The sequence below is a fragment of the Antechinus flavipes genome, chromosome 5 (genome assembly GCF_016432865.1).
Source record: "Antechinus flavipes isolate AdamAnt ecotype Samford, QLD, Australia chromosome 5, AdamAnt_v2, whole genome shotgun sequence".
NCBI classification, from domain to species: domain Eukaryota; kingdom Metazoa; phylum Chordata; class Mammalia; order Dasyuromorphia; family Dasyuridae; genus Antechinus; species Antechinus flavipes.
In genome coordinates, this window is record NC_067402.1 from 230,587,654 (window position 1) to 230,610,903 (window position 23,250).

At 38.4% G+C, this 23,250-nt stretch overlaps 1 protein-coding gene across 1 annotated transcript; it reads right to left on the bottom strand.

Annotated features, from left to right (window-relative positions):
- Window positions 1-632: 632 nt before the first annotated feature.
- LOC127537836 (testis-specific H1 histone) lies at window positions 633-2,030 on the bottom strand. Its single transcript, XM_051961146.1, has one exon. The coding sequence runs from the start codon at window positions 2,013-2,015 to the stop codon at window positions 750-752; it is 1,266 nt and encodes a 421-aa protein (XP_051817106.1). The 5' UTR covers window positions 2,016-2,030; the 3' UTR covers window positions 633-749.
- Window positions 2,031-23,250: the final 21,220 nt, after the last annotated feature.

The following is a 23,250-nucleotide window of genomic DNA, read 5'->3' on the forward strand; positions in this document are numbered from 1 at the left end:
CTACTCTGTAGTAAGTAGTAAGGCAATTCACATTGCCTTACGTTAAATATTGAAAGATAATGAAGAATCTACTATTTTAAAATTTGGTCAACTTCATGTCCCCAACCACTTCTAAAGGAGGGGTGTTGTGTGAGTGTGTGTGACATATATGTAATTTCATTCCAGACATTTCTGGATGTGTGAAGAAAACTCTCCAGCTTTTTTTAATCTACAGGATGGATAAAGATTATGCTTATTTTTTTTTTTTTTTTGTCTCCTGGTAAAGGCAGCTCAGTGTGTTTCAAAGGCAAGCCAAGAGTGTGTTAAATTGACAATCTCCATCCCAGAGTTTAACTGTCACAGTGGATCAATATTAATTCTTTCCCTTCATTTAAAAAAAAAAAAAAAAAACTTTTAAAAACCTTTTTAAAAAGTATTCTTTTCTTCAATCCTACTCCCCCCACCCCCCTTCACCTCCTTCTTGATTTTTTTCTTTAAATTCAGATTTATAAGCAAGGAAAGCAATCCTAGATGTCAGGAGACGCCCTTCTACCCTTCCACAAATTCTCAACCCCATCTCACCTTTTCCCTTCCCTACATCCCACTCCCAGAGCACAAAAGAGGAAAAAAAAAAAGACCCAAAGACCACGGGACAAGGTATAGTAAATACTTCCCGTCCATTTCACTCAGTGAGTGCATAGATTGTTCCGAGGGGAGCTCTGAAAGGGAACGAGAGCCCAGTTCAAGAACTCTAGATTCCCCTCCAAACACTAAGGATGTCCACCTATCCTTTGTGAGTTTTCTCTTCGGGAGGAATCCTTCCGGGGGGAAACTTTGTAGGGTCTCCTTGCTCTCGGTTCAAAGGCCTTCATTCGGCCTCCACGGATCTTGTTCAACTTGGCTGATGCGGGATTTCGGTTTGGGCTGTATCTCTTGCAAAAGCCCCGGGGATGGCGGCTTTGCATGTGCTTCTCTCGCTTTTCAGGGTCAAAGTTCTTTTCCCTCACCTTCTCTTTTGTTTTTTCCTTCGATTTCATTTTCTTGTCTTCGTTTATCTTCGCTCTCTTATTCTCCTTAATCCTCCTTATTTTCTTCTCTTTCTTTGTCCTTGACCTCTTTGACCCTTCCGTTGACCCCATCTGGCTTTTCGATTTCTCCTTCATCTTCATCTTCTTTATCTTTTGCTGCTTCGCCTTGTGTCTCATCTCTTCCCTCGTTTTCTTAGATGCCTTTTGGCTCAGAGAGTACCCCGAGACCGTGCTCAACGCAACTTCCTCTATATTTTCAGGATTTTCATTCTCTTGCTCCACGCAGATCCTCTCCTCTGATGTGTGAGGAGTCTCAGACATCTCGGGCGTCTCCGATCCCGCGGGCATTTCGGGTTTGGACGAGTCCTCTAGGTTGGGCTGGGAAAGCTCCTGAGGATGCTTCTTATACCGGCGAGAGAACAGGGAATCGAAGCGCTTCTGTTGCACTTCCTCGATCTCCGCAGGTGGCTTCTTAGTGCGTTTCTTGATGGGCTTCAGACTCTTCCAGACTCTAAAGTAGCCCTCGGCTTTGCTGCCACTCACCCGGAGCAAGGTAGCTTTCACCGACGCTGGCTTGGGCACCTCGGAGGAATGACGGCTGCATTTCCTGCGCACTTGGTAGCCAGCGTTGCCAAACTCCTTCTTGAGCGCTGTGAGAGTCAGTCCTTTGTGGGCAGCAATGGCCCGCAGCAGGAGTTGGGAGACTCTGAGCACCGACCGCCGACGATGCTTCACTTGTGTATCCTGCGACTTTTCTGACGATTCAGGGACTATCTCTTTAGAAACGCCATCGGGATCGGCTGCCTCGGTCATGGTGCTCCCTGCTCCCGCTACCGCGGGGCGGCTGGTTTGAGACTTCACCATCCCACTTGGCCCTTCACTGCAGGGAAAGGATGGCTTAACGTCACAAAGGGCTGATACTACGGAGAGTCTTGGGTCAGAATTACAAAGTCTTCCTAGGCAGTGGGCGTTGGATGAGGGAGGAGGAGGGCTGCTTGGAGGATTCATCAAACATTTATTGAACACTTCTTTGTTGCCAGGAACTGTGTCAAGAGCTGGGAGAAAAAAATATAGTTCCTGTTCTCACAGGATCAGAAAAGTTCAATCAAGAATATGGGTTCTTAACCTGAATTTTAAAAAATTTCATAGTATTTCAATAAGGGAAGTTTTCTTTGTATTCTTATTTTATTTTATACATTAAGAAATATTCTGAGTAGTCCATAGGTGTCTATGATACATACACACAAGGGTAAAAACTTTTGATTTAGAAAATTGTGCTTAAAAACTGAAATCAAAATGGGTGCCAATAGCGAATGACTGAGTCATTGGAATATTATTACTCCATATGAAAAGAAGGGATGGATTTAGAGAAATCTGGGCTGATTTGTAAGAACAGATGCAAAATGAAATGAGAAAAACCAGGAGAATAATTTATACCAAGACTATAACATTAAATAGGAAAACTACTGTGAAAGATGTAGTATTATACTACAATGAATGTGATAAGAAATCATACCCAGAGAGGATTGATGATGAATCCTATTTGCCATCCCCAATAGATGATGAACTAGAAGTGCAGTGTAAGCATTTTCAGACACAGCCAATGACTGAATTTATTTAGCTTGAAATTCATTTATGAATGTATAAGATGTTGGATTGGACTATAGGAGCCTTCTCAGGAAGCATTTTGGACAACTTGTGTTTTTAGCCACTGATTTCTTTTGTTTTAAGTTTAGAAAAAATGTATTATACCCCTAATTCAGTGTCTATTGGCCAGAGGCAGGACCATTATGACAGGGAAGAATGATAAGGTGGGACCCCAAAACCCTCTCAAACCCCTTCAAGGAGAAAATTTCCTTGAATCTTGCCTCTGTAAAGGACCCCACTCGAGGGAAGCAGGATAAACAGTTTCATTCTGTTATCCTGAGAGAAGGACACCATCCCATTGATAACACTCACCTACTGATTAAGCTTCCCATTGAATTAAACATCAGCCTAGAGACACTCATTCAATTCTAAGATTCTCTATTCCAATTCCAGCTCAAGCTGCACCAGCCCCCATCAAGAGCAAACCCCAGCTTGTAGTCAAGGCCTCAAAATGAGCCAACTTGGGGCTTAGTCATTGTAGAGGACCTAATATGCTATCCCTGGCATAGCAGCAACTCTCTGCCCGGTGAAATGACCTTCTCTTTCAGCATTATCCTCTCTTTATCTTTCTTACTTATTTCCCTAACAAGACTTTATATCTCTCTGTTGGGACTTGCCACTAAGGAATTCAGTCTTTCTATTCGTGCATAGCAAAGGCTGACTTCCCAATGCCAATAATAAACTTCTTTTACCAGTCTAGCTTTTCAGGTTCATAAATTCCATTATAAAGGACCTCTGCACTGCCAGAAGGGGGTTCCCACAACTCCCTATGAAGAGGGGACCCCTGAACTTGGAAAATCCTGGAAGGAGAAAATCTTCAATTCTGTCTCAATAAGAGACTTTGCCCCATGTCTTTTTCCTTAAATGAATTTAAGTTCCAACTGCTTGAGGGGGGAATGATGCGGGAAAGCTTGCTTTCTAGATTCCCACCCTCTCCTAGTTAATAATGTAAATTGCCCTTTAACTCACAAATCCTGGTCCCTTTGAATTTCAATAGAAGATCTGACCTGTTCCCAGCCCCACCCGGATATGAGCCAACTTTGGGGCTACACCTGAAAGCCCCTCGAGCTAAGTTTCCTATTATAAAAAGGCCACGCTGGGAACCCCTCTTTGCAGAGATTCCAAACATGGCTACCATGTGAGGACCCTCTGTCCACTGGACCCTCTGTCCAGTGCCCTCCTTATCTCTACCTTCTCCTGTACTTTAACTTTGCTTATATAATAATAAACCTCTTTTATCAATCTAGCTCTCTGGGCCAATAAATGCTTTTATTGGGAACTCGCGCCGCTACTAGACCCCCTTGCGTCGAATCTGTACCCCAAACCTGCCACTAGACCTTAACCCTAATTTCATTTAGGTACCCCAAAGCTAGACCTCAACATTTGGTTCCCTGACCGGGAACACCGGAAGCTAGATAATTTGGCGATCAAACTGGACCCCAACCTTTTCGGGGCACTCAGAACCAATCTGGGTTTTGAGCTGTTCAGGCAGTATTCTTCCGGGAAGAATCTGCATTCTTTCTTTGGTCTCACTCTATCCCTAAAGGTAGTGGGGAGAATATCTGTGTTCCGTCTCCCCCTACTTCCATTTCAGGTGGTATAGTGGTCAGTATCCCTGCCTGTCACGCGGGAGGCCGGGGTTCAATTCCCGGTCAGGGAACCAAATGTTCAGGTCTAGCTTTGGGGTACCTAAATGAAATTAGGGTTAAGGTCTAGTGGCAGGTTTGGGGTACAGATTCGACACAAGGGGGTCTAGTAGCGGCGCGAGTTCCCAATAAAAGCATTTATTGGCCCAGAGAGCTAGATTGATAAAAGAGGTTTATTATTATATAAGCAAAGTTAAAGTATAGGAGAAGGTAGAGATAAGGAGGGCACTGGACAGAGGGTCCAGTGGACAGAGGGTCCTCACATGGTAGCCATGTTTGGAATCTCTGCAAAGAGGGGTTCCCAGCGTGGCCTTTTTATAATAGGAAACTTAGCTCGAGGGGCTTTCAGGTGTAGCCCCAAAGTTGGCTCATATCCGGGTGGGGCTGGGAACAGGTCAGATCTTCTATTGAAATTCAAAGGGACCAGGATTTGTGAGTTAAAGGGCAATTTACATTATTAACTAGGAGAGGGTGGGAATCTAGAAAGCAAGCTTTCCCGCATCACCTACTCTGCACCAAATCCTAGGGGGACTTAGGGGAGCCAAATTTCTTCATTTGGTTCCCTGACCAAGAACCCCAAAATCTAGACCTCATCATTTGGTTCCCTGACTGAATGGAACCCTGAAATATCGACAAGGTATAAAAAAAAATTTTTTTTAAGCCTTTCTTGTTACCCATTTTCTACTAGACACTCAAATTTTGAGTCATTAGCAGCCCCAGAATTCCTTTATGGGGATTGCTGTGGTCTCTCTCTCTCTAGACTTGTTATCTACTCTATAGCTAGGACACTCAAACTTTGAGTCATCAAAAGATAATTCTCCCTTCCTCAAGATTGCATTTTGTCATTCTCCTTCTCTAGAGAAGGATGAGGAGTTGTAGGATCAAGGACACTGTCTAGAGTCAGACAAGGAGCTATTAAATTGAAAACATTAAAGTGATGCGGGAAAGATTCCTTTCTAGATTCCCACCCTCTCCTAGTTAGTAATGTAAATTGCTCTTTAACTCACAAATCCTGGTCCCTTTGAATTCCAATAGAAGATCTGACCTGTTCCCAGCCCCACCCAGGTCTGAGCCAACTTTGGGGCTACACCCGAAAGCCCCTCGAGCTAAGTCTCCTATTATAAAAAGGCCACGCTGGGAACCCCTCTTTGAAGAGATTCCAAACATGGCTACCATGTGAGGACCCTCTGTCCATTCGATCCTCTGTCCAGTGCCCTCCTTATCTTAACTTTGCTTATTCAATAATAAACCTCTTTTATCAATCTAGCTCTCCGGGCCAATAAATGCTTTTATTGGGAACTCGCTACTGTACCCCAAACCTGCCACTAGACCTTAACCCTAATTTCATTTAGGTACCCCAAATCTAGACCTCAACAAAAGCTTTTTTTTTTCCCCTAGAAAATCAAGGAATTCAGTCTTTCTAGTGAAGGCTGACTTTCCATTTGGTAGCCCGTTCATGAGGTTTTTTTCTGGCTGAGATAAGCCACTACCCCATCCTTTCTATAGCAAAGGCGGGTGAAGATGGAGGGAAGAATAGTTCAAACTCCTTGGGGCATGGTTGAGCTGTCTGTGGCTTTGCCTCTAAACAGAGTTGTCTATTGGGGAAACTTGGACAGACATCTTCTGTGGGTTGACAAATAGCCCTCTTACTGTGGAGAGCTTTTGTCATATCTTTCTTTCTCTTAGAACAACTATAGAGAACAAAAAAAAAAAAGCTATAGAATTGGGAAAGTTTGGGCCCTGTGGCTGTTATGCCACAGTTTTCTTTAACTGTCCTGACTCAGTTTCCCTGTCTCAGTTACCTTAACTGTTCTGTCTCTGACCCAGTAAAACTAAGGATTATTCGCTCTCGGGTTGTAAATTAGCAAGATAAAAGAGTAGATCTCCTGATTCTTTTATGGATTTACAATATTCCTTTAGAATATTCCAAGACCAACCCATGATATCTTTACTTCTTTGTCTCTGGAATTTTTAGGTTTTATGGCTTCCTCTCCCTGATAAAAAACTTTCCCTCCCTTTCTCTTCTTTGTCTCCAAAAAGGTATTTAATAAGTTGGGGTTCCTCCATTCATTGCTGGAGAATGGCATCTGGCAGCTGTATGCTGGACGCTGGATTCTTTGGGTCCTCCAGCCCTGGGACCAATATGGATTCCTTGGTCCCAGTATACTTATCTCTGTCTGACTGGATAATCTGAGACGAGAGTCCTGTCCAGTCAATCTTACTCTCCCATTAATAAAATATTAAAAACTCTCTAATCTCTCTCCTGCCTCAGTTTCTCCGGCATTACATGGCAAGAATAGGACAGTTTATTTCCTCTATCCCTAAAGCACCTTTAGGCTGTCTCTTAAAAAAAACAAGAACAAATTCGGCTTGAGAAAAAACTTGAAAAGCTTGAAAAGCTCAAAACTTGAAAGCTTAAGATGCTGATTAGATTAGCTGAAAGGGAATCAGATTCCCTCCACCTACCAGGCCTCTAGAGTTGAAGGAGTTTTAGAGAGAGAATTTCGGGATCCCATCTCATTATTTCTCCCTTATCAATTACATATATAGGGTCACATGCCCCTCATAATAAATGGTGTCTTACTCAGAAATTTTCCTAATTTTATCTCTGTTAAATTTCAAATGAGACAACTGGTATCAGAAGTGGTATTTTAGTGGAATATCTTTTACAAGGAGAGAGTTTCTTTTAGGAACTATTCAGTTCTCCACTTAAATATTGAACATGACAGATCTACTTGGAATGAAAGTGTGAGGATTAATCTTCTAATTTGTATGTTTGTTTTGAGTGTTTGTATTTGTATTTTGTTTGTATTTGTATTGTATTTTAAGCTGAAAATTTTGAATTTGGAAACTAGTTAGAAATAAAATTTTATTTTGCTTTCTATGGGTGCACTTTGTAGTGACAGGCTTCTACTGAAGACCTCCAGAGAATAGGATAAGAAGGTGAAGGTTACCCACTTTTATGTATGCACTAGCATGATACCTTCTTATTAAGGACATGGAGAAAATTCTGGTTTTATTGGAATGTAAACACTATTTTGTGACCATCAGTGCTCCCTAATATTTTGTTATTTCAGGTGGTTAAGGATAATCTTCCTAACTGGAGTTTTGTATAGTGAATTTAGATTAGTAACCAAGCTGAAGATCCATTAAAGAAGGCAAAATTTTAAAATTATAGACATGGAGTCTTTGTTTACATTACAGCTTGGGAAGTTTGTTTATACTTGGTTTCAATTCTCATCCAGTAGCTAAAATGAAAACAGCAACATGTATTTGTGTTTTTGAGGAAAAGCTGTTGCTTCACTTTGCCTTTAAATTATGCTAGGAAGTCAGTTTCCCACTCTTGGGATTGGAATCAGCAAAAGATTTCTTTAACTTCTCCCAAATAGAAGATTAGGAGATGTAACTTTTTTTTTTTTTTTTTTTTTTTTAAGATAGCTCGCTTTTTTAAAGATGAGGCTTTGCTATTTTATAAATGTATGTTTTGGTGTGTCTATATCCTGTGCAGTTATTTTGTTCAGTCTTTTTGTTCATTTGAAAGATCTTGTTTTTGTAATGAGAACTAAGAACAAAAACAACCAGTTTTTGTCTGAGAAATAGTTTGAGACAAACACTTGCTAGCCTTTTCTCCCAATGCCCGCTTTCCCTCCCCTACCAATTCATTTGAATAAACTTTTTTCCCTTGATAATGTTGCTCCACTGAGTTATGCAAATCCTTTTGCAAGGAAAAGCAGAATTATCAAAAGGGTAATTTATATAGGGAAGCAGTTAGGAGGTGAGGACAGCTTTTTAAAAAAAAAAAAAAAAAAAAAAAAAAAAAAAACCTGCTTTTAAGTAATTTGTCACCAACCAAAACCTTGATTAAGAACTAATCTTGAATACTAAGAGTTTGTAAATCCAGATTTAAGTGGGTTCCAAAACTAAAGAATCTTAGAAATTGTATGGCTTTGGTTGACCACTAAACAGAATTTTAATGTCAACCATTTCCTGACTCATGAATCAGTTTGGAGGTGTTCTAAATTTATTCGTTTTAAAGAAGGATTTTTGGTTCCCCTTGAATCTGAGGTCCTAAATCTGATTATTTGCATAATCCCATTTAGCCTTATGGTTAGGAATACATTTGCTAGCTTCCAAATTTTATATGTTATTGTAGAGTTTCAGGATAGCCTCAGCATCATCCTAAATGATTCCCTAACAGTGGCTTCCATTGTGAAAAATAAAGTATATTTGTAAAGTTTTGTTTCCATAGTTGAAAAACTCCAAATAAATCTTTACTAGTTATAATATTGAGCTAAATTTAATTAGATGCCATGGTAAAAAAAAAATGTCTTTTTTTTAATTATAGCTTTTTATTGACAGAACATATGCATGGGTAATTTTTCAACATTGACTCTTGCAATAACTTTTGTTCCAACTTTTCCCTTCCTTCCTTCTATCCCCTCCCTTAGATAGCAGGCAGTCTCACATATTTTAAACAATTTAAAGAATATCTTAAATACAATATATGTGTACATGTTTATTTGGTTCTCTTGTTGCACAAGAAAAATCGGATTTAGAAATGTAAAAATAACCTGGGAAGAAAAACAAAAATGCAAGCAGTCCATACTCATTTTCCAGTGTTCTTTTGCCGTGGGTGTAGTTGGTTCTGTTCATCACTGATCAATTGGAACTGAATTGGATCCATTCATTGACACTTCCATCAGAATTGATCCTCATATAGTGTTGTTGAAGTGTATAATTATCTTCTGGTTCTGCTCATTTCACTTAGCATCAGTTCATGTAAGTCTCTCCAAGCCTCTCTGTATTCATCCTGCTGGTCATTTCTTACAGAACAATAATATTCCATAACATTCATATACCATAATTTACTCAGCCATTTTCCAATGATGGGCATCCATTCAATTTCCAGTTTCTAGCCTTCAAAAAGGGCTGCCACAAACATTTTTGAACATACAGTTCCCTTTCCCTTCTTTCATATCTCTTTGGGAGATAAGCCCAGTAGTAACACTGGTGGATCAAAGGGTATGCACAATTTGATAACTTTTTGAGTAAAGTTCCAAATTGTTGTCCAGAACGGTTGGATCCATTCACAACTCCACCAACAATGCATCAGTGTCCCAGTTTTCCCACATCCTCTCCAACATTCAGCATTATCTTTTCCTGTCATTTTAGCCCATCTGACAGGTGTGTATTAGTATCTCGAATTGTCTTAATTTGCATTTCTCTGATCAATAATGATTTGGAATATCTTTTCATATGACTAGAAATAGTTTCAATTTCATCATCTGAAAATTGTCTGTTCATATCCTTTGACCATTTATCAATTGAAGAATGGCTTGATTTCTCATAAATTAGAATCAACTCTCTATATATTTTGGAAATGAGGCCTTTATCAGAATCTTTAACATAAAAATGCTTTCCCAGTTTATTGCTTCCCTTCTAATCTTGTCTGCATTAGTTTTGTTTGTACAAAAGCTTTTTAACTTAATATAACCAAAATTTTTTATTTTATCAACAATAATGATCCTAGTTCGTCTTTGGTCACAAATTCCTTCCTCCTCCTCAAGGTAAACTATCCTATGAAGACAAGAATGTCTTAAGTCAACAAGAGTAATTTCAGGTCAAATTGTCAGCATTGTCAATAGCCTACCATTCTAGGGGAATGCTAAGTGCAGTCCAGAAGATGTAGTCTGAAAACTAGCTGCTAAAGTGGATATCTGTTTGGTAAGATCAAGAAGACAACCTTGATGTGACAATAAGCATCCTTGTGAGGAATGGTGGGAGGACAAAGTTCTGTTTCCACAGATGCTAGAGCTTGACTACAGAATAAGGAATTGGGGGGAATCAACCCAGTGCTCTATACTATCTTGGCCATCAGTAATTCAAAAACTACAAGACATGACAGCCATTCAAAACCCCAGTCATAGTGTTCTTGCCACTGCTCATGCTTAATTAGCTCTATTACTTAATTAGCTATATTAATATTAACATATGATGCATGATGGGGAGGAGGGTACATATTAAGGAGTATGTGTAGTGGGAGTGTAATAAAATGTTAGACATCTGCAGGGTACTCTCCAATGGAAGCTCTGAGAAGGAGCAGAAGGAGAAGGAGCTGGATTAGAGGGTCAAATTTATATATTCTATGTTACCTCAAAGAAAATTCCATTTTACTTAGATTTATTATTTAATGTGAAATAAACACCAGAGTGTAGAGCACATCTCAAAATGTAAATAATGTAATAAGGACTCTGTGTCTCCCTGATCTTTGTGAAGGGTGAGTCACCTGGCCTGGGAAAATTTCTAAAAATGATCCCCCCCCACTTGAATCTCCCTTGGGAAAGCCATCGGGTTCCCATCAGAATCTTCCATTCCCAAATGATCTAATAATCACTTTGGTCTAGAAAACAATCACCACCCTTTTATTGAATTGAAAATTACTCCCTCAAACTCAACTGGAGAATATTCCCTATCTCTGGGCCATAAAAACCTAATATAATCAAAGGCTGTCCTACAAACCTTTGCTAAATTTCCTAATTTTGGCCCACTGAGAAGTTTTTTCTCAGCGTAAACTTATCTTTGCCAAAATACTGCCTTTGCTAATTCCTAATCAGGAAGAACCCACTGAGAAGTTGTTTCTCAATGTAATAAACCCATTTTTTTGCCAAAAACCTCGCTTGCAGATTGGGACTGCAAATTCTTTCACAAAAAAACTTGTGACACTAGCCTGGTGACTCCATTGCTGCTAGGGTATGTCTCACCCCTCATTTCTCCCAGCTCAACATAAACACATTTTATACAATTTGGGATTGAGTACTGTAATCAATTAGTAAGTAATTACCTATTCTATTTCAATAATCAATTTGATAGAATCATATTAAAGTTCTTTATATGAGGCCACAGAGCTGTGAGATGCAGATTCTAAGTTTACTTGCTTAACTATAAGAAGTTAACTAAAGACCCTTCATCCTTGCTTTTCCATGTCATTGTGACCAAGCCTAGTGTGGCAGAGATCATAACTACATGAAAAGTCTCCAAAATATTTTTGTACCTCCAAACCAATCCCTTGTCCAATGGAAGTAGATGACCATTTTATGACCAGTTAGGTCACCCACTGTGATAGCTTCTACCATTTCCTCATGCTAATCTAAGAAGAAGCCTGTTCATCTTCTGTGGAGATATTATTACTTCACCCAACTTGTGACCCTTCTATATTATTTTGCTTATTTAATGAAATTATTCTGTATTTGGTATAGCTTTTCTGGAATAACGGTCATATCTAGTTCTATAAACATAGGGCCCTGAAAGGAAGAGATATCTCAGATCATGAGGTATATCTAAAGTGTACTTCATTAGAGGTTATCATGGATCCTTTAATAAAATGCCATTTACTTAGAGCTCTGCCTTAGTGTCTTTTATTTTAGGTGGGATAATTTTAATCCCCACATTACTTTGTATATTTATACATCCCATTCCAAAATGTTTTACTTATAACTACTGTAAAATTTGCAACTTTTAAGTAAATTCATTTGTGTAATAGGGATCATCTACTTACATGGTATGTTGTTGCCTATGTTTTTCTATAAGTAGTATAAGTTATCCATAGTAGTTTCTACTCTTCCTGGAGGAAGGGAATTGGAATTAATTTGAGTTTTAAAGAATGTACATTCTAAATAATTAAAGTAAAAATTGAGTGAAAATTTTGAGAGCAATATTAGATAACTGTATAATTTGAGTTTTCATGTAATGCCGAAAAAACTGAGCAAGACAGAGGTTAGAGACCAATTCAATAGTTTATTTAAATGGAGAGAGATACTGGGAGCAGATGGATCTTGGTCCCAGGGCTGGACGAGACTATCATCTCAAAGAATCCAGCCCCAAGTACTGGGACAGCAAGCTTTTTTATAGGATAACAAGAACAGTGACCTAATGGGGGAGGTATCTAGGTGGGGATACCTAATGGTGGGGGAGGCCCCTAGCATGACACATTCTTAATGTTTGACAGGAATGTCTATAACCTAAAGATATAAAACCTTTATGTCATCAACCATTTAAGAGGGAATGATTATAGCCTGGAGTTTTGGGGCAGAGCAACTGACTCATCAAACATTAATAGGCCCTGAGGCAGAATAACTAAATATGACAATTGGAGAAACTGGATCACAACATTAAAAGGAAACTTTGGTACAACATTCCCCACTCTTTCTCTTGTAACTATCCAAATCTTTGAATTACCTTCCTCTAGAAGGTCTTAGCACCATAATTTTGACCAACCCTATGTGAAGTAAATAGACCAAATAAAAATCAAAATAAAGCTAGAACAATGCAAGGTCAAGTCTCTCCCTGATAACCCCAGAATGAATCAACAGTACAAAGTTCCTTATTTCAATTATTTCTAACAATCAACTGTCAGATCCTCTGCAGTTGGGGAGCATGTGGACAGCTGTAGTCATTTGTGCATGACTCAGCCTCTGCTTACAGAGCAGCAGGGCTCAAGACAGTTGTGCTGCCCATTCAGAGGGGCAACCCGCTCCAGGGGGAAGGGTGAGGCTTGGAGTAGTTAGACCAACGCAGGCAAACCCCAAACTTTTAGAAGCCCAATATCAACTAAAAAGTCCTTTTAAGTATGCTGAAATGCTAATTAAGGATCTGGGGTAACAGGAGTGGAGAAACAGATCAGAGATTTTGTCAGTTCCAAGACAGGTATCCAATTTCTGGTTGTTTCTAAAAAATAACCCCCAAAACTGAGTCTGCCAGGGAAATTCCAATAGAATAAGGGATTTCAAAGTTAAAGCACAACCAGCAAATCATAGTCTAATAAATTTAAGCAAGAAGTAAAGGACTTCCAATTAAATCTGAACTAGTAATATAGGGGGTAGGGCAGAAGTGCCTAAGAAAATACATCAGTTTCCCCAATTTCCTATTTCTTCCTCCCTTTTTTTTTCTTTTGGAAAGAAATTATCAAATAACCATCCCACATATAAATCATATACATATGCATATACATAACAGACTAAAAGTCCCTCAAACATAACAGCAATAGTTACACAAGTTTAACAATTTCCATCCCAAATCTTAAACACACAGTAATATAGTTAAAATTCTAACAAGTCAACCACTTTCCCACTCCCCCATATCAGTCTGAATTACATCAGGAGAAGGGGCGAGGTTCTCAAAAACTGCTTCCTGTTGAAAGTGGGCAGAAGATGCTCCATCCAGAGAGGGGGGTGGGTGTATGTACTGTGGCATGCTGACAATCAAAGCTTGATGTAGGTCCCAGAAGCAAGTCAATATATCTGTAATTTGACCAAATCTAGAAATAAAAACAAATCTAACAAAAAGTTAGGACAGTCTGAGATTGAAAGACTGATCCACAAGGACTGCTACAAGATGTGGCCTCTCATTAATTATAAACCTTAAAAAAAAAACAAACTTGAATATCCAGACACAATATCTAGTAACCAATAGATGACCAGACTAAATACTTATTTGTTCAAGTATTTAGGATATAAGGATTACAGATAACCAGATTGGAAACAGCAAGGTATGACATAATTGAATTAACAATTTCTTATTGACCATTGCTCTGATTATAGAAATCAGTTACAGGAGGAAAAAATGCAGTGACATTAACTACAAACCCAAGAAATTTTACCTCCAGTAATAAATCCTAAACAGATATTTACCATAACCTTATCAGTTAGCTGCTTTTCGCCAAGAACCAGGGAGCTACAATTTGATTAAGAAACATCTGGAGCAGTTTAGAGGGAGGAGGGAGGAGAGGATTCCATGCCACTGCCTTCCACTGCCCTTCCCCCCACTCCACCTCCAAAGAGATGGGGGGGGGAGGTAGGGGAAGGGAGCGGCGGGAGGGAAGTAGAACTAAACTTCACTCCAGGCTAACTAGATGCTCCAATAGCTGAAGTAACAGCAGTGGGAGGCGAGTTTAAATCTTTACAAAAGATCCCTACCCCACCCAACATTTAAAGTAGCAGAAATCAGTTGGTAGTTGGATGAGTGGTGGAATTCCATAAAACCTACATGTCCAGCAGAGGCTATTGTTCCTTTAAGATCTTATACTTAAAAATAACCAATTGTAGCCTGCATAGACAATAGTAAAATTTATTTCCCAAATTTAGAATCATCTTTAAATTCCTAATCAAATGTTTTCTCCAGCTGGAGTTCAGTATTGAAATAACCAATTTCCAAATTTGATCATTGTTCTTAAATTAACAAAACAAGCAAATTACACAGAATACAGCAGCCCTTTAACACAGACAAAAAAATAACACAGAAAGACTATCCACCAGCCATTTAACATTTAACACAGACCAGGGACTATCTGGAAAAAATAGTCCTGAGGGAAGTTTTTTGCTCCAGTCTTTCCTCCCATAATCCAAATGGAGTCTTTTTTTTTCACCTTAAGCCACAAAACAGGCAATAACATACAGACATACAGAACACTGATCATACTTAGACTACACAATTACAACAATCAGTAGGACATTAACATTAAAACCAAGTCCAATGGTGTATTAAAATCCCCAGTCTTTGTAGACAGCCCCCTGAGCATGTAGAAGCATAATTCTGAGGCTTCTACAGTTAAAAGGCTGTGACAGGAGGGGCACTGCTTTAACTCAGGATGACCAAATCAGGGAAACCAAGTCCCATTTTCAAATGCATACACTCCCCACTCGATGGAAGAAGGGGGAGGAAAGGCCAGAGCGAAGGTAGGAGAGGAAGAAATGCCATCTTACCTGGCTTGGTGCATCCTGAGTGTCAAAGGCTCCTCTGGCAGTTCCATGCTGGAACTTGAGGGCGGGGTAGCTCACCGAAGCCCCCAAATCTTGCTGGGAGAGCAATACCTGAAGGAGAGACTGCTTACCCCTGTCCAGGGAGTAGCAGCTGTGGACAGAAACATATCTCTAAACCCACCCCAATCCAATGACCTTTCTCCTCGTGGCTAGAACCTATTAGAGACTCCATTGCATTTAATAGTGGAGTGGGAAAAGGGCTCTAACACAGCTCCTCTTTTCTCCGGTTATCTCCCCAGAACAGATCAAAAAGAGCCCTGGCCTGGGACCCCCGAGAGAGGTGGGGTCCTCAGAACGGCCATGTGTCTCCTTGGTCTGTGTGTGTGGGGGTGGGGGGGGGAGGGAAGGGAGGATTTTAAAGGAAGTTTCCTCAAGCAAATCATCTGCTCAAGGAAAGATTTTATCAAGAAACAAGCCAAATGGTATCAAGGATACCCCAATAATGACAGCCGTGTCCCGTTAGACACTAATCAACCAAGCAAATAGTACCCCAAAAAGGACACCCTAATAGTGACAACCATGTCCGGTTAGATATTAATCAACCAAACAAATGGTACCCCCACAAAAGGACATCCCAATAGTGACAACCACATCCAGTTAGACATTAATCAACCAAGCAAATGGTACCCCCAAAAGGACACCCCAATAGTGACAACCGCATCCAGTTAAGACACTACTCAAGAATCAAGCAATGGCGTCTCAAGGACACCCCAACAGTGACAACCATGTCTGGTTATTCACATACAAGACTAAGCCAATGGTATTTTAAAAAGACACCCAGATTTATACTCTGGAATGCCCAGAGTTGTGCCAACTGGCACACAGAACCAGATGTGTCTTAGGAGACACTCAGGTAGTGCCAACTGCATGCAGTTCAACGCTACTTCTCAGAATTTATTCTGAGAACCCAGGTGTTACCACAAGCCAGTATATTCTAATATTCTGAGAATCCAGGTGCTAACACTTACTCTATCCTGGCCAAATCGAACGTATCCACTGTTAGGTATGACCCCAGCTGGTGAACTGCTCTCTTCTTGGAGCCTCGGGAGGAATCCAGAGGGCTGGCCTTTTCCAAGAAAGAGAAAACCCAGATCCCCAACTGTTTGTAGGCCCAAAGTGGAGACTTGAAATGTCTCTAACCCCTAGTCTCATTCTCAGTTCCCCATATCTCGCTGGGGCCTCCAAAATGTAATGCCAACGAAACTTGAGCAAGACAGAGTTTTGCTCAATTCAATAGTTTATTAAATGGAAAGAGATATTGGGACAAAAGGGCTGGATGAGACTATCATCTCAAAGAATCCAGCCCCGATCACTGGGACAGCAAGCTTTTTTATAGGATAACAAGAACAATGACATAATGGAGGCGGTACATAGGTGGGGATAACCTAATGGTGGGGGAGGCTCCTAGGATGACACAATGGAGGGAGGTTACTGATATTATAATGATGTCTAAAATGGGTAAACATTTATCCTGTCAAACATTCAGAAGGAATGTCTATAACCTAAAGATATAAAACCTTCATCTCATCAACCATTTAAAAGGGAATGATTATAGCCTGGGACTTTGGGGCAGAGCAACTGAGGTAGACCTTTATCTCATCAAACATTAAGAGGAAAAAGTTATAACCTGAGGCAGAATAACTAAATAGGACAATTGGAGAAACTAGGTCACGACATTAAAAAGGAACTTTGGCATAACACATTTAAGAAATTCAAATTAAAAATTAAAAAATTAAATATTCTAAAATGCCAGAATAGAACACTGAATGTTGTACCAAAGTTCCCTTTTAATGTCGTGACCCAGTTTTTCCAATTGATCTATTTAGTTATTCTGACTTAGGTTACAACCTTTCCCTCTTAATGTTTGATGAGATAAAGGTCTACTTCAGAGGTCACCAATATTGGCTGCCTCCCACAAGTCATGTCACTTCCTGCAACTTCCTGTATCCCAGGATTCAAAGTTCATCCCTCCAGAGATCATATGACATATCAGTTACAATCCCAAGAGATTTTATCTCTAATAGCAAGTTTCACCAATCAGGGGCTTCAGGTTTATATATATATATATGTGTGTGTGTATATGTATATATATATATACACACACATATATATAGATAGATGTATAAATGTTACAAACCATTGTGCCTAACCTATCAAATGCGTCTGCAAAGCAGTCAAAACTAGCACAGGGATATCAGGTTAAAATTCTGCTCTAGGTACTTCAAGAAATCTATAGATCATATTTGTTATCACATTCATTGAACAAGGAGACCATTAGGCACTTAAATAAATATTAAATAATTTGTGGAAGATAGATGGAGACTTTGTAGAAATAATCACTTTCAGAGAACATGCAGTTCTTAAAAGTTTCTACCATTAAAATAACACTATAAATATGTATACATATACTGTATTTAATATAATACCTGCCATCTAGGGGAGGAGATGTAAGGAAGGAAGGGAAAAGTTGAAAGAAGTTTTTGCAAGAGTCAGTGTTGAAAAATTGCCCATGCATATGTTTTGTATATAAAAAACTATTAAAAAAAAAGTTTCTTACATTGCTAAGCAGAGAGATCTTTCATATAGCATCAAAAATGATCTTTCCTTAAAGCAGCCATAGACTTGAAAAATAAAAACAAACATTCAGTTATTAATACCATGTAAATATAAGCTATTCCTTTAAATAATAAAAGCAATTAATATTAAAGTGATTTCATTTAACTGGGGGGAAGAGGAGGAGAACCAGTGAGTGTAGTTTGTTTTCACTTCTAAAAAGCAGCCAACACCCGGGGGGGGGGGGGGAAGTAAGGGGGGAATGGTGAGAGTGAGTTAAATTTTCACTTTTCCAAGCATACAGATCTTTCCTTTTCCCTTCCCACCCTTCTTTATTTGTCAAAGAAAGATGAGCCTCAGGCAACCAGAGGTTACTTTGACCTCTGATACTTAATTGCTGAACTTTTTGAGATGATAGTTTCATCCAGTCCTGGGACCAAACATGGATGCATTGGTCCCAGTATCTCTCTCCATTTAATAAACTATTGAATTGGTCTCTAATCTCTGTCTTGCTCAGTTTCTCCGGCATTACAAATGTATCAATGTAATAATTTGCTATAAACCTACTATATTTACATATTTATACATTATTTAGATATATATGAAGCTTTTATGGTTATTGAGTACTTTGAAGTATAACTTAGCAGTAGAACTTCTGATTCAAAGTGATGTGAATATTTTTTTTTATTTAATAATTACTTTATATTGACACTCGTTTCTGTTCCGATTTTTTTTCCCCTCCCTCCCTCCACCCCCTCCCCTAGATGGCAAGCAGTCCTTTATATGTTGGATATGTTGCAGTATATCCTAGATACAATATATGTTTGCAGAACCGAACAGTTCTCTTGTTGCATAGGGAGAATTGGATTCAGAAGGTATAAATAACCCAGGAAGAAAAACTAAAATGCAGATAGTTCACATTCGTTTCCCAGTGTTCTTTCTTTGGGTGTAGCTGCTTTTGTCCGTCATTTATCAATTGAAACTCAGGTCTCTTTGTCAAAGAAATCCACTTCCATCACAATATGTCCTCATACAATATCGTTGTCGAAGTGTATAATGATCTCCTGGTTCTGCTCATTTCACTTAGCATCAGTTCATGTAAGTCTCGCCAGTCCTCTCTATTCATCCTGCTGGTCCTTTCTTACAGAACAATAATATTCCATAACATTCATATACCACAATTTACCCAGCCATTCTCCAATTGATGGGCATCCATTCATTTTCCAGTTTCTGGCCACTACAAACAGGGCTGCTACAAACATTTTGGCACATACAGGTCCCTTTCCCTTCTTTAGTATTTCTTTGGGATATAAGCCCAATAGAAACACTGCTGGATCAAAGGGTATGCACAATTTGATAATTTTTTGGGCATAATTCCAGATTGCTCTCCAGAATGGTTGGATTCATTCACAACTCCACCAACAATGCATTAGTGTCCCAGTTTTCCCGCATCCCCTCCAACATTCATCATTATTTTTTCCTGTCATCTTAGCCAATCTGACAGGTGTGTAGTGGTATCTCAGAGTTGTCTTAATTTGCATTTCTCTGATCAATAATGATTTGGAACACTCTTTCATATGAGTGGTAATAGTTTCAATTTCATCCTCTGAAAATTGTCTGTTCATATCCTTTGACCATTTATCAATTGGAGAATGGCTTGATTTCTTATAAATTTGAGTCAGTTCTCTATATATTTTGGAAATGAGGCCTTTATCAGAACCTTTAACTGTGAAAATGTTTTCCCAGTTTGTTGCTTCCCTTCTAATCTTGTTTGCATTAGTTTTATTTGTACAAAGGCTTTTTAATTTGATGTAATCGAAATTTTCTATTTTGTGATCAATAATAGTCTCTAGTTCATCTTTGGTCACAAATTTCTTTCTCCTCCACAAGTCTGAGATATAAACTATTCTATGTTCCTCTAATTTATTTATAATCTCGTTCTTTATGCCTAGGTCATAGACCCATTTTGATCTTATCTTGGTATATGGTGTTAAGTGTGGGTCCATGCCTAATTTCTGCCATACTAATTTCCAATTATCCCAGCAGTTTTTATCAAATAATGAATTCTTTTCCCAGAAGTTAGGGGCTTTGGGTTTGTCAAACACTAGATTGCTATAATTGACTATTCTGTCTTGTGAGCCTAGCCTTTTCCACTGATCCACTAATCTATTTCTTAGCCAATACCAAATGGTTTTGGTGACTGCTGCTTTATAATATAATTTTAGATCAGGTACAGCTAGGCCACCTTCATTTGATTTTTTTTTCATTAATTCCCTTGAGATTCTTGACTTTTTATTGTTCCATATGAATTTTGTTGTTGTTTTTTCTAGATCAATAAAATATTGTCTTGGAAGTCTGATTGGTATAGCACTAAATAAATAGATTAGTTTAGGGAGTATTGTCATCTTTATTATGTTCGCTCGGCCGATCCAAGAGCACTTAATATTTTTCCAATTATTTAAGTCTGACTTTATTTGTGTGGAGACTTTTTTATAATTTTGCTCATATAATTCCTGACTTTCCTTTGGTAGATAGATTCCCAAATATTTTATGGTATCAACAGTTATTCTGAATGGAATTTCTCTTTGTATCTCTTGCTGTTGGGTTTTGTTGGTGATGTATAAAAATGCTGAGGATTTATGGGGATTTATTTTGTAGCCAGCTACTTTGCTAAAATTATGAATTATTTCCAATAGCTTTTTGGTAGAATCTCTGGGGTTCTCTAGGTATACCATCATATCATCTGCAAAGAGTGATAGTTTGGTTTCCTCATTGCCTATTCTAATTCCTTTAATATCTTTCTCGACTCTTATTGCTGAGGCTAGTGTTTCTAATACGATATTAAATAATAATGGTGATAGTGGGCAACCTTGCTTCACTCCAGATCTTACTGGGAAAGGTTCTAGTTTTTCCCCATTGCATATGATGCTTACTGATGGTTTTAAATATATGCTCCTGACTATTTTAAGGAAAAGTCCATTTATTCCTATGCTCTCAAGTGTTTTTATTAGGAATGGATGTTGGATTTTATCAAATGCTTTTTCTGTATCTATTGAGATGATCATGTGGTTTTTGTTTGTTTGGTTATTGATATAGTCAATTATGCTAATAGTTTTCCTAATATTGAACCAGCCCTGCATTCCTGGTATAAATCCTACTTGGTCATAGTGTATTATCCTGGTGACGATTTTCTGTAATCTTTTTGCTAATATTTTATTTAAGATTTTAGCATCAATATTCATTAGGGAGATTGGTCTATAATTTTCTTTCTCTGTTTTCAGCCTACCTGGTTTAGGTATCAGTACCATGTCTGTGTCATAAAAGGAGTTTGGTAGGACTCCTTCAATCCCTATTTTTTCAAATAGTTTATATAACATTGGGGTTAATTGTTCTTTAAATGTTTGGTAGAATTCACATGTAAATCCATCTGGTCCTGGGGATTTTTTCTTAGGGAGTTGATTGATAGTTTGTTCTATTTCTTTTTCTGAGATGGGACTGTTTAGGATATTTACTTCTTCCTCTGTTAGTTTGGGCAAGCTGTATTTTTGGAGGTATTTTTCTATTTCATTTAAGTTGTCGAATTTATTGGCATAAAGTTGGGCAAAGTAACTCCTAATTATTGCTCTAATTTCCTCTTCGTTAGTGGTGAGTTCTCCCTTTTCATTTTTAAGACTAACAATTTGATTTTCCTCTTTCCTTTTTTTAATCAGATTTACTAAGGGTTTGTCTATTTTGTTGGTTTTTTCATAGAACCAACTCTTAGTTTTATTAATCAATTCAATAGTTTTTTTACTTTCAATTTTATTGATCTCACCTTTTATTTTTAGAATTTCAAGTTTAGTGTTTGACTGGGGGTTTTTACTTTGTTCCTTTTCTAGCATTTTTAATTGCAAACCCAATTCATTGACCTTCTCTTTCTCTATTTTATACAAATAGGCCTCTAGAGATATGAAATTTCCCCTTATTACCGCTTTGGCTGCATCCCATACATTTTGGTATGATGTCTCATTATTATCGTTTTCTTGGGTGAAGTTATTAATTATGTCTATGATTTGCTGTTTCACCCAATCATTCTTTAGTATGAGATTATTTAGTTTCCAATTATTTTTTTGTCTACTTCCCCCTGGTTTTTTGTTGAATGTAATTTTCATTGCATCGTGGTCTGAAAAGGATGCATTTACTATTTCTGCCTTACTACATTTGAGTTTGAGGTTTTTATGTCCTAATATATGGTCAATTTTTGTATAGGTTCCATGAACTGCTGAAAAGAAAGTGTATTCCTTTCTGTCTCCATTACATTTTCTCCAGAGATCTATCATATCTAACTTTTCTAGTATTCTATTTACCTCTTTGACTTCTTTCTTATTTATTTTGTGGTTTGATTTATCTAATTCTGAGAGTGCAAGGTTAAGATCTCCCACTATTATAGTTTTACTGTCTATTTCTTCTTGTAGCTCTCTTAGTTTCTCTTTTAAGAATTTAGATGCTACCCCACTTGGTGCATATATGTTTAATATAGATAGTGCTTCATTATCCATACTACCCTTTAGCAAGATATAGTGCCCTTCCTTATCTCTTTTAATTAGATCAATTTTTGCTTTAGCTTGATCTGAGATCAGGATGGCTACCCCTGCTTTTTTGACTTCACCTGAAGCATAGTAGATTTTGCTCCAACCTTTTACCTTTAACCTGCATGTATCTCCCCGCTTCAGGTGTGTTTCCTGTAAACAAGATATTGTAGGATTCTGGCTTTTAATCCATTCTGCTAACCGCTTCCTCTTTATGGGGGAGTTTACCCCGTTCACATTTATGGTTAGAATGACCAATTCTGTATTACTTGCCATCTTGTTAACCCCAGTTTATGCTTTTCTCCCTTCTTTCCCCTTTCCCCTCCTTCCCAGTATTAAGCTTGTGAGTACCACTTGCTTCTCACAGCCCTCCCTTTTTAGTATCCCTCCCCCCACCTTAGAGTTCCTCCCCCTATCTTACCCCTTTCCCTCCCAGTTCCCGTATTCCCTTCCGCTTAGCTTATTCCTTCCCTTTTCACTTTTCCCTTCTCACTTTTCAATGAAGTGGGAGAAGTTTCACCATAGATTGAATATGTCTTAAGATTTTTCACTTAAAGCCAATTCTGAAGGCAGTAAGATACCCACTATATTCATCCCCCTCCATTCTTTTTCTCAGATATAATAGGTTTCCTATGCCTCTTCATGAGATGTACTACCCCCACTTTACCCTTTTTCTGGTACAATGTCCTTTCCACATCAATTTCTAGAACAAGGTATACATGTATTCTTTATACATCTATATAGTCAAAATATAGTTCCCAAGATTAATCTTTACCTTTTTAGATTTCTCTTGAGTTCTATATTTGTAGATCAAACTTTTTGTTAAGTTCTGGTTTTTTCATCAGAAATAGATGAAATTCGCTTACTTCGTTGAATGTCCATCTTCTTCCCTGGAAAAAGATGCTCATTCTCGCTGGGTAAGTTATTTTTGGTTGCATACCAAGTTCCTTAGCCTTTCAGAATATCATATTCCAGGCCCTTCGATCTTTTAATGTGGATGCTGCCAGATCCTGGG